The sequence below is a fragment of the Dendrobates tinctorius genome, unplaced genomic scaffold (genome assembly GCF_039654945.1).
Source record: "Dendrobates tinctorius isolate UK_male_01 unplaced genomic scaffold, ASM3965494v1 ptg000086l, whole genome shotgun sequence".
NCBI classification, from domain to species: Eukaryota; Metazoa; Chordata; class Amphibia; order Anura; family Dendrobatidae; genus Dendrobates; species Dendrobates tinctorius.
The window spans coordinates 27187144-27198503 of record NW_027361754.1 but is presented as its reverse complement, the minus strand read 5'-3'; the positions used below and the strand labels follow the sequence as shown (position 1 = coordinate 27198503).

The 11360-nt window shown below is 42.6% G+C and overlaps 1 protein-coding gene across 2 annotated transcripts; it reads left to right on the top strand.

The window, feature by feature from the left end:
• Positions 1 to 2518: 2518 nt before the first annotated feature.
• LOC141097781 (uncharacterized) lies at positions 2519 to 10742 on the top strand. 2 transcript variants are annotated; one of them, XM_073585199.1, is made up of 5 exons: positions 2519 to 2648; positions 2890 to 2989; positions 5692 to 5818; positions 7466 to 8399; positions 9000 to 10742. In XM_073585199.1, exons 2-4 carry the CDS (start codon positions 2944 to 2946, stop codon positions 8388 to 8390), a joined length of 1098 nt encoding a protein of 365 aa, XP_073441300.1. In that variant the 5' UTR covers positions 2519 to 2648; positions 2890 to 2943; the 3' UTR covers positions 8391 to 8399; positions 9000 to 10742. The 2 variants fall into 2 exon arrangements, with proteins under 2 accessions (XP_073441300.1, XP_073441299.1); XM_073585198.1 differs by lacking the exon at positions 9000 to 10742 and having other exon boundaries at positions 7466 to 8537.
• Positions 10743 to 11360: the final 618 nt, after the last annotated feature.

The following is an 11360-nucleotide window of genomic DNA, read 5'->3' as shown; positions in this document are numbered from 1 at the left end:
GAGCAGAGCCATGCATACAAGGGTGGGAGCAGAGCCATGTATACAAGGGTGGGAGCAGAGCCATGCATACAAGGGTGGGAGCAGAGCCATGTATACAAGGGTGGGAGCAGAGCCATGCATACAAGGGTGGGAGCAGAGCCATGTATAAAAGGGTGGGAGCGGAGCCATGCATACAAGGGTGGGAGCAGAGCCATGCATACAAGGGTGGGAGCAGAGCCATGTATACAAGGGTGGGAGCAGAGCCATGTATACAAGGGTGGGAGCAGAGCCATGTATTCAAGGGTGGGAGCAGAACCATGCATACAAGGGTGGGAGCGGAGCCATGCATACAAGGGTGGGAGCGGAGCCATGCATACAAGGGTGGGAGCGGAGCCATGCATACAAGAGTGGGAGTGGAGCCATGTATACATGGGTGGGAGTGGAGCCATGCATACAAGGGTGTCGCTGTCTCCCATCATCGCTAAATGGGACCATCTTGTTGCAGGAAAACAAGCCCAGTGCTCACACTGATACAGGGAAACAAGCCCGGTGCTCCCACTCATTCAAAACCTATGGTGAGTTAAGTCACATTCACATTATAAATGCTATAATTAAATGATAAGTATGCACTACTAAACTACAACCTTGTCCATAGCCCCGCCCCCTTATGACCAAAGCCCCACCCTTGCCACACCTCCATCCCCTCCCTGCCGGGCCACGGAAGAATGGTCTTACTTGAAGCCGGTCCCTGGTGCAAAAAAGGTTGGGGACCACTGGCCTAGACCACACTACTCCACTGACATTATGTGTGTCGACACAGTATTTATTCTTAATTAGGCCAGATGTATCTTTCAATAGCTCAAGAGACATAAACTATTGTTCATATGAGTCTGAACATGACACTTGTTGTAGATTGAAATGATGTTTGTGAATTGTTAAATGGCTGCTGTTTGCTTTTTATATCAGCTTCTATAGTTAATTGTGCTGCTATTCTTGGAGGACAGGGATGCAGGGTCATTGAACAATCGATGTTTGCTAATTGATTACCCATTGTATAAGTCCCTGTAGCTTGTTGGCTTGCAAACCGTGAATGACAGACTATGCACATTGATTAAATACTCAAACAATGAGAGTTGACCTCATCTCACCTTCCCCCTGACCTGTGGATGATGGCCTGAAAGACAGATGTGGGTATAAAAAAGGACCTTTATCCTTTTGCAAGGAGACTCTACAGAACAGCAGCCAGGACACCATGGCTCCAACCATAGGGATACAGAATTGAGAGATTCTACAGGATGCTAGCTTAAGGGACCACGTCCCTAGCTGAAGGAAAACATATCTTCTCCATTGACCATCACTGAACCCTCAAAAATGTTTGGCAAATCCAGGTTGGGACCATCCCTTCACATCACCCACGGAGACGTTCGGAGAAGCCAGTTTGGGACAGTCGGGTCACCTGGCCATGTGACTCAACAGACTTTTAGCTTCCTAAGCTTGTTGTTATCTTCTCTCTGTGGGTACCCAGCAAAAGCAGGGTGCTATTGGTGGGGGTTGTCAGCCGTGGAAGCCCCAAAGTTGCAGCTTCTCTAATCTCAGCGAGCCAGCAGAAGGGTGAGTCTGTAATTTGCACCATCTTTTGTATTTGCTGGGACTATTCCATAGGTCATTGTCTGTTGGTGGTTCAATAAAGTATTGCCACACTATTTTACCCTCACTCTTTGTTGTCTGAGTAGCATTCTCCCCATGGGAAAGGAGAGCGGGCGTTCAGTGGGATGAGCCCTGATTCATGCGGTCTTTCTAAAGACAACCGGGCCCGCAGACGAGAGCACCCACTGACCCCATGTCTTCCCATTATGTTTTATTATTCAATGGCTTCATACTGTATATAGGGTAAATATCAAGCATATAACCACAACACACAGAGACGACTACCCCAAAACTACAACGCGTTCTGTAAGTCCCATATTCGATTGTTGCTTTCACATGGCATGGCACTCTGAAGACTTCATCTCTTTTTTTTTTTTTTTTTTTAAATTGTCGCATCCTACTAGTTAAGGTTCCAACCCCTATTATAGGTAGATATTCTAAAGATTGCTGAATAGATGACATTGTAATGGAAAAAAATGGAGTGCAGTGGTTTGTTAATGCCTCCTGTCGTCCAGCTCAATGGTTCGATACGCCTTGTTCTAGTTTCCACAATGTTTTTACCAAAAGGAAATAACATTATAGTAATCTTGACCCACTAAGAACTTTCCCATGGCTAACAAATGCAAACCAGACAAATAAAAGAAGAGCTCTTTTGACTCACCATTGTATCCTTTAAGCCTGTCATTGTGTATATTCTCAGCTACGACCTACAATAACCTGTTACTCCAACACGACAAGCATTTGTGATGGGGTCTGGTTGTTATTTCGATGTCAGCTGCAGCTGCTGAATAAAACCACTCGGAGGTCTTCTCCTCCTTCATGATTATGACTCAGACACAAGAATATACAAAGCTCTTCAAGCTTCCAACATCGCTCTGAAAAGAGGAACACATCAATGATTCCACATTGTAAAACCGACTTGCCCACAAAGCTGACCTGGAGCATAGCCAGAGTCAGAGAGGAACTCATATAAAGGACCGGCAGCCATCAACTTCAATACTGACCCAAACACCAAAGGACAGGTAAGGAGCAATCTTCTCTCCAGGAGTAACACCATCAAGAACTTGTAGATGAAATTAATGTAGAGCTATATTTATTGAATCTAAATAATCATTTAATAATCATCAGATGATAATGACATTACTTATAGGATTGCATTTGATTTTTTCATTTTTTCTTTCCAATGATGAGGACTGAGTCTTAATTAGGACTGAGTCTTTTGGTAGAGATGTCTAACATGATTACTTGTTTTTTTTTGTACAGGCTTAAGTCATTGGGAATTTTAGAACTTCCATTGACCCGTCCTGTGATTCAAAAATGTTGGCTAAAGTGTCAGTACTTGTTCTAGCCTTGAGCATAACAGGTCAGTATATTTACTGGTGGTGCCATGTCAATCACAAAGGTAATGACTGGAGTGTCATAGTGAATATTAACTGGTCTCTCCATCCAACTCCTTTGGGCCACAGTGTTGAGGCCAAGAGAGTACTAGAGTAGATGAGGGTACATAAATCTGTACGAAGTGGAAAAAAGGTCCAGCTTCACAAAAAGTCCAATTTATTGTATAAAATATAATCCAGAAACAGTAAAATTTACATGAGTAACAAATAGGCCTATTTGTTACTCATGTAAATTTTACTGTTTCTGTACTATATTTTATACAATAAACTGGACTTTTTGTGAAGCTGGACCTTTTTTCCACTTTGTTCTGACTACTATGTGATGACTGCACGTGGTCCGTGCTTCCCACAACACATGCCGACAGGTGAGCTGGCTATCTTTTTCCTTTTATACTGAGGTACATAAATCTGTCCTGCTGATCAGTGGGGGTACCTGCAACCTACACACCAATCTAACAAATATCAGATATTCAGTAAATAAATTATCAATTTTGCAGACTGGATTAACCCTTTAAGATTGTAATGTTGCAATGCTAAATCACAACTGAACTCCTTGTGTTTCCTCCCTCTATAAATCTACCTTCATCTGATATTTCCACTTCTGTGTGGTGTGACCATAACTCCTAAACAGCAAGCTCACTGTTTTGAGATTATATACATCCGCCATTCGCTTGCTTGTGTCATCTGCTCCTCAAAAACATCTTCAGAACCGATATTTCCTTTCCTTTGAAACTACAAAACCTCTTACTGTTCCTCTCATTCATTCTCGTGTGGACTATTGTAACTCTCTATTAATGGGTCTTCCTCTTACTAAATTCTCCTCTGTCCAATATATTCAGAATGCAGCAGCTAGGCTCTTGTTTCTGTCCAGCGGCTACCCCGATGCCTTCACCATGTGCCAGTCATTGCATTGGTTAACATCTGCTACAGAGTACAATATAAACTTATCTCTCTCACCCACCAATTTCTCCACAGTTCTGCCCCACCCTACATCTCATCCTCAGCTATGTCTACAACCCTACCCATGCTGTCCACAGTGCTTTTCCCTAAATTTCCTCCCTCTCTGTCTACTACCCTACCCATACTGCACACCAGTAGTCTCCAACCTTTCTGACCTTGAGAGCCACATTAGGCTTAGAGAGAGGGTCGTGAGCCACATTCAGCACTGAGAGAGGGACGCGAGCCACATTCAGCTCCCATCTCCTTCAAAGTAGTGTCAACCAAAGCCCCCATTATAGGTATAATGATAACTAAAGCTTTTCCACAGAAAACACTCCAAAGCAGTACACTGACATCCAGGGGTTCCCACAATACCCCCATTCAGTATTCTCCCATCAAGGACTCCCAACACACTGTCACATCCAGCTTTGAGCACCTCCTCTAACAGGTAGTACCATCCTCCAACGTACCATACCTAAAACATCTCTAAACCCCTAAGACCAGTAAATGTGCATCCACATCTGCTCTCCTGTGCAGGGCTACTCACGTAAATCACAATTTTTCTATGTACTCTTCATACCTGTTTGCTAGACCCGGACTTAATGCACCAAGCTGGCAGACAGTCGCATGGGACCGCGAGCCACATGTGGCTCCCGAGCTATAGGTTGGGGACCCCTGCTGCACACAGTTCTGCACCACCCCACACCTCATCCTCATCTATGTCTACCACCATTCCCATGCTATTCACAATGCTCTTCCTTGAATTTCCTCCCTCTCTGTCTACTACCCTACTCATACTCTACACAGTTCTGCACCACCCTACACTTCATCCTCATCTTTGTTTACGAACTACCATTCCCATGCTCTCCACAGTGCTCTTCCCTAATTTTTCACCCTCAACTCTGTCTACTACTCTTCTCATACTATACACAGTTCTGCACCACAATATATGTCTTCAGTCATCTCGGACTACCATCCTACCTGTGCTATTCATTTTAAAAATCATCTGGGACTAACATAGTCCATAATCCGAACCTCCCACTCCCATCTCCAAGACTTTTCTTGTGCTGTGACAGTTCTCTGGAATACTTTACCCTGAGCAGTACGGTTAATTCCCAGTATCCACAGTTCTTTAAAAACACATCTCTCAAGACTGTCCAATCACGTTACTACTCTAACTGCTCATATTTTCCTCATAATCCGTTCCCTCCTATAATCTGTTTCCTCACCCTCCATTCCCTCAGTATCATTTTGTATCTGGATTTATACAATTACTGACTTGTGATCGGCTCATGCAGGTTTACTTAAATATCTCTGTTTATAATAATGATGTCTGGACCATACACGACAGTCACTTTTTACCTTTTGTGTCACCCCTTTTCCAGGGCCCTCACTCCTCTTGTTTAATTTGTAGAATTGTTTTATTACTTGGTAATGTCTGAACTTGTCTGTCCAAGTCCCCTCTCAATTGTAAAGTGCGGTGGACATTTATTACCTATCCAGACCATTAGTCATCAATGTCAAAGCAATGGACAACTAATTTACTGGTTAAATCATCTGCTCAATGGTCTTCTAACACTTCCTCTTACCAAATTATTATCTGGCAATGATACTTTCAGACTAAATCGTGATTGTCCAAACCCAACTAAATAAAATTGCATCACATTATGTGTCCATTTTGCAGGTTCATACATTTATTTGGGTTTTTATGTGTTCTTTCATTTTTTAGGATATCAAGCTAAGGTCCCCAGTGACAAGATAAGTGAGTTTTTCTGGAATTACCTCTCACGGCTGGCCGTTGGTACTACAGAAAAGGTGGACAACGTTCAACAATCGGACTTCAGTAAACAGCTGAAGTAAGTGGACATTAAAGGACAGAACCTCCCTAAGACAAAGAATTCAAACATGAGAGATTAAGGAAAGATGGACTTTTATGAAATAGAAGTTATTTCTTCTTTTTTTCTTGGGTGTAGGAGTTGGATATAGCCACATAATGTGGTTGCTTCGTAATGGTTTTATTCATTTTATCCTCAAAACTCAAAACTGGAGAAAAAGTATGGAAGAAAAATTAAAGGGAGAAGGAGTTATAAGTAGTAAAGAAGTGTTTCATAACCCTCTGCACCAGAAATGTTGCTCTGGAGCTGATGATATCCGGTCTATTCAGACACCTGGGGTAATGGATTGACTGCAGAATAATGTGACAGATTGAAAAGACATCATTACTTCAGGTGGGGTGATGTCCCTTCCACCATTCACCTAACCCTGCAGCTAATCAGACACCTTACGCTGGGCTCACATAGCATTTTTCCTACATTGATTGGCCACATTAGGGCTTACATCCAAACCGCGCAAAACGTGATTCTACGTTTTGATGCCTGCCTCTAATAGGCGTATACGGACAAAATTGATGTCTGACCGAGCATACGGTGAATCCTTCTGCATCATTGAAGGTAATGGCTCCATGGGCGCACACGCTCAAATCCCGTTTTGCCGGATATGTGGGGGGTTCGTACGTAAACCCCAACAAGGGCACTGAACATAGGAAAAAATGCTATAAGATCCCAGCCTTGTCATTCAGACAGAATGGACAGTACATCATCAGTTGGAGACCACATTACCAGCAACACTGGAAAAACAGGTGTTCGGAGGAGCAGCTAATATTTCTTTATTTTATAAAGCTATAGATAACATTGTGAATTCCTGAGATTCCTATAATATTGTGCTGTTTATAAATATATTCAGGCTGCGGATGTCCCCAAAACAATGTCCAAGCTAACCGCAGTGCATCAGCCATGAATGCTTCTTACAAAAGTGTATCAATCACAGTCTCCCCAAAGATGTCGCACTCGGCAGATGCTGCACAGCAACTTTGGCCATAAAATATTACAACATTGGTCGATAACTTACAGCTAAAGTGTATCTGGTCTCATTGAAATTCAATAGGTTTGGATTTTTGGTGACTGACGTCAAGGTTGAGTCAGCTTTTGCAACTTGACCTTATTCACTATCGTTAGATGCAACTTAGGAGAGCAAAGTTACGATTCTAATGATGGAAAGTCAACGTCAAAGGACAATTACATATCATAGTCTGGGGTGAATGCAAACACCTGTGCAGGGGCAACACATTGGTCCATTGTTTCCAAATATTCTCATTTGATGAGTATGAAATGCTAATGTTGCACCCCCAAAAACTGTTGGTATAAGATGGAAATCATTACCATAATTCCTTATGTGCAATTAGTAGACAGTGAGTTTAATTTTTCTTCTCTGGCAACAATGGGCCCTCTTGCATGCCGGAACTATGTGTGACTGCTCAGGCTGCAATTAGTGTATATCCTCTCTAGATCTTAGAGGAACCAGGTGGGATTGTGAGAGTCTTAGGACCCTCCTATATGGCCGAACGTCACAATATTGGCACTCACAGTATAATGTGTATGGGGGCCTCCACATTCACCATTATGTTTGTTTCTAGGTCTCTCCTGATTGATTATTTTCTTCCACAGTGCGCTCATTGAAGAAAACCTGAAGAATGTAAATAATTTGGATGATGAATTTGTTGGTCAGCTGGTTCCTTTGGCCAAGCAAATCCATGAACAACTGATGAAAGACTCTCAAACACTGAGAGAACAGGTCAGACAAGAGTTGGAGAAGTTGGCTGCCAAGTTGTCTCCATATATGGATGAGGTGCAAAAACAGGTGAACAGGAACGCAGATGAGCTTCAGGTCAAATTGGCTCCACATGCCAAGGAATTTCAAGCCCAGGTGGATGAAAGCACCCAGGTTCTCAGTGAGCAGCTGAAATCTATATGGAAGAACCTAGAGACGAACATCAAAGACAGTGCTGAAAGTTGGCAGGCGTCACTGGTCCCATATTCCCAGGAACTGAAAAGTGTAATAGATTGCAACATAGAGCAGCTGGAAAAACGGCTCCAAATCATCAACACTCAGGTGAAAAGTAATATTGATGAGCAAATGGAAGAGTTATATAAAAGACTGATACCCTACGCAGAAGACGTGAAGGATGAGCTTCACAAACAGATAGAGAACATAGACTTTCAGATGAAGAAGAATGCTGAGCAGATGGAGAGCAAAGTCTTGGACTTCACTGGGCAATTACGAGACCAACTTTACCCCTATGCCAATGAGCTGAGAACCAAGTTAAATAGTAATACGTCACATGCCATACAGATGATGGAGACATATCTCATGCAGATGAGCCAGCAGATGGACCACAAGATTGGAGAGTTTAGGGCGACGATAACGCCCTTTGCAGATGTCCTCAACAAGGCACTAATAAAGAGAGTGAAAGACATGAAGAAGAAACTTGGAGAATACACAGTGAGCATACAGGATCAGATGGATTACTTGGAGAAAGACGTTCGAGACAAGATCCGAGACTACATCACCCAAGGGGATCCAGAAAACTAAGATTTGAATGTAAGATTTATGGTTAAAAAGCAAAGCCAGATAGTGAAACACAAACTTGTATCATAATTTCTAGAAATATATATGTGCATAGATGTAAATGTAAAAGAAATACAAATAGCAGTAAATAAACACTAAGATTGAAACGATTGCACGTTGCATGTAGTGTTTTCCGATGCTGAGTCAAAAAACCTAAAGGGGTTATCCAGCAAGAATAAAATAATTAGGGGGGCCATGGATAGGGTGCAAATAAACATAGCTTAAATACTCATCTACTGTCCTTCCCCTGAAGATCAATTGAAACCCATATGGGGCTCATCCTGTAGACGGAGCTATAAGAAGTCTCCTCCTGCAGATAGGGATTGAGGGGGAAGCTTCTCCTGCAGATAGGGCCATAGGGAAAGGCTTCTCATGCGGGCAGGGCTATAAGTTACCAAAAACAACATAAAGAAGCATGCACAAATCAGGGATCACCAGACAAATGATGAAAGGATATATAAATTCTTTATTGTGACACCAAAATTGACAAAAAAAAAAAAGGAAATCATTTTTTTTTTCTGTCTTTATTTAGTGTTTGCATTTTGCCTAATCTGTTGCCGTTTTTCCTTCCAGTCCGAGTCTTACTCTTTATTTTAGGAATGCCGAATGAAGATGCTACACCAAGCCTATCCATTAAACAAGAAAGCAGCAACTCTCCTCTGATACCGCACCCTCAATATGAAGAGGGACTAGTCATCTGGTCTCCTCTTGCTATAGGATTTTGCCCCTTTTCTTCATAGTAATTTGTTGTGAATGCTTAACGAAAACTATTATAGTACTGGATTGCTTTCTAAGGACATGTTCGTCAAACCCTCGGGATTTTTTTGCATCTATATTGTTCCTATAAAATGTCGATATAATTATATGCTGGTCCATCTTGTATATTTACATTGATATATAGCTACTACTATATATTTTTTGTACACATTCTTCTATTAATTTTTTTCCATATTTTAGTGGGGTTATGTGTAACTTTGTTGTGCGGATTGGGAGTTTGGCTTCATTTATTTGCTTATTTTTTGTTTTTCTTTTCTTTCTGAATAATTAGTGCAGATAAACTAGTTTCTATCTGCAAAACAACAAAAAAAACATGTTTTTTTCGTTTAAATTTATTATATATTTCTTTTTTTTTTTATATTTTTTTCTTATTTTTGTATTCACTGGTTTTTCCCTGCTTTGGTTTCCATGATCTGATAGATTTGGATCTATGGGTTTTGAGTCGGTGTAGGTGGTACCTGTATTTTATCATGGAGATGTCCACATTCTACTATGGAGAGGTCCATTTGTTTTCCCTCTCCCTAGTTCCGTGTGTTCACTACGATTGGAGCGCGCAGTATTTAGTGGGGGTGTCTTTCCCTGTGGGCTCCCCCTTGTCTCTGGTCCCAAACACTATTTTCCAAGTGCGGGCATTTAGACACTGCGCGTGTGCAGACCAGCGCATGCGCCTTTGATTTTGCTTTGGCCATCTTTGTCCACCTCGGTGGTGAATCCACCTCCACCCTTCTGAGTCTGCACAGCTGCAACTCTCTGTGTACTTTCGCACACGTCACATGCCGGCCGCATCACCCGGTGTGTGACCAACCCTCCTCTTCCAGCAGATCGGCGCATGCGCCTCTGATTTCTCTTCGGCCATCTTGGTCCACCTTGGTGGTGAGTTCACTTACATCTTATTCAATCTGCGCAGCTGCAACTCTCTGTGGGCTTCCGCCCACGTCACACACCGGCTTCAGCACCCGGTGTGTAACCAACCCTATTCTCCCAGCTGTTCCCTGGCAATTTTCATTTACACAAGGTTTTTAAGAGACGCCTTTTTTCACATTGGGATTTGCCCCTGATGAAGCCAGGTTCCCTGGCGTAACGCGTCGGGCATTCCCTTGGACCTCTGCCTTCCACACAATTTTGATCCTGCTGCTTTGGCGCTATTTGCTTACATTTGACCCCTGCAGGTTCTTTATTACTACAGGCACAGGTATCACTAAGCACCCTTCATGTTCATTATATAGGGTGTGCTTTATTTCCTGTATCTTACTGAGGGAATGTGAATTATCTCCCTCTTTTGTCCTGCAGTTGCTGCAGCATTGTTTTTTTTGTATTGTTTTGAGAGTGTGTGAGGGGTGTTCTCAGCTATCTTAATGTGGGTGTAGGATTGCAGTAACATTGACGTCTCCTCCTCACAGACTGTCTGAGTGGGGTTTTTGGCAGGGGTCTTTTAAACCTTATTAGGGGTTTTTGTATGTTTTCTACTGCATTTTTAATGGGTTTAAAATTTCTCAATGTGTTTTTGGTGTCACAATAAAGAATTTATATATCCTTTCATCATTTGTCTGGTGATCCCTGATTTGTACATGCTTCTTTTTGTTGTTTTTGGCCACTTATGACCAGCATGTACGGGTGATCCCGTGCAGTGGTGCCCTCCAGCATTCATATTTTCAATTCAGGGCTATAAGTTAGGCTCCTCCTGTAGATAGGGCCAAGAGGAGGTTCTTTCTGCAAATAGGGTCATATGAGGTTTCTCCTGTAGATATGGCTATAAAGGGAGACTCCTCCTACAGAAAATGTCATGGGGAGATGCTCCTCTTACAGATAGAGCCATGGGGAGAGGCTCCTCCTGCAGATAAGGCCTTATAGTGAGGATCCTCCAGCAGATGGGGCCATAGGGAAAGGCTCATCCTGTAGATAGGGCCATAGATGGAGGCTTCACCTTTAGATAGGACCATAAGGGGAGGCTCCTCCTGCAGATAGAGCTATAAAGGGAAGGTCCTCCTGTAAATAGGGCCATAGAAAGAGGTGCATCCTGCAGATATAAAAAAAATGTTCAGCTCACCCCTTGGCGTCCTTGGACAACAGGATCCACACCATCGCACTGAGCTGCCCTGTCCTGGTGGATACAAGTCTAAATACACAGTAATCTCCAGCGATCTCAGGCAGGAAGGT

Bases quoted from the DNA above. Each gene is read 5' to 3' on its own strand.
- LOC141097781 (XM_073585199.1), top strand. From the start codon at position 2,944: ATGTTGGCTAAAGTGTCAGTACTTGTTCTAGCCTTGAGCATAACAG. The intron at 2,990-5,691 runs GTCAGTATATTT...TTCATTTTTTAG, and splicing joins TCTAGCCTTGAGCATAACAG to GATATCAAGCTAAGGTCCCC. The intron at 5,819-7,465 runs GTAAGTGGACAT...TTTCTTCCACAG, and splicing joins GACTTCAGTAAACAGCTGAA to TGCGCTCATTGAAGAAAACC.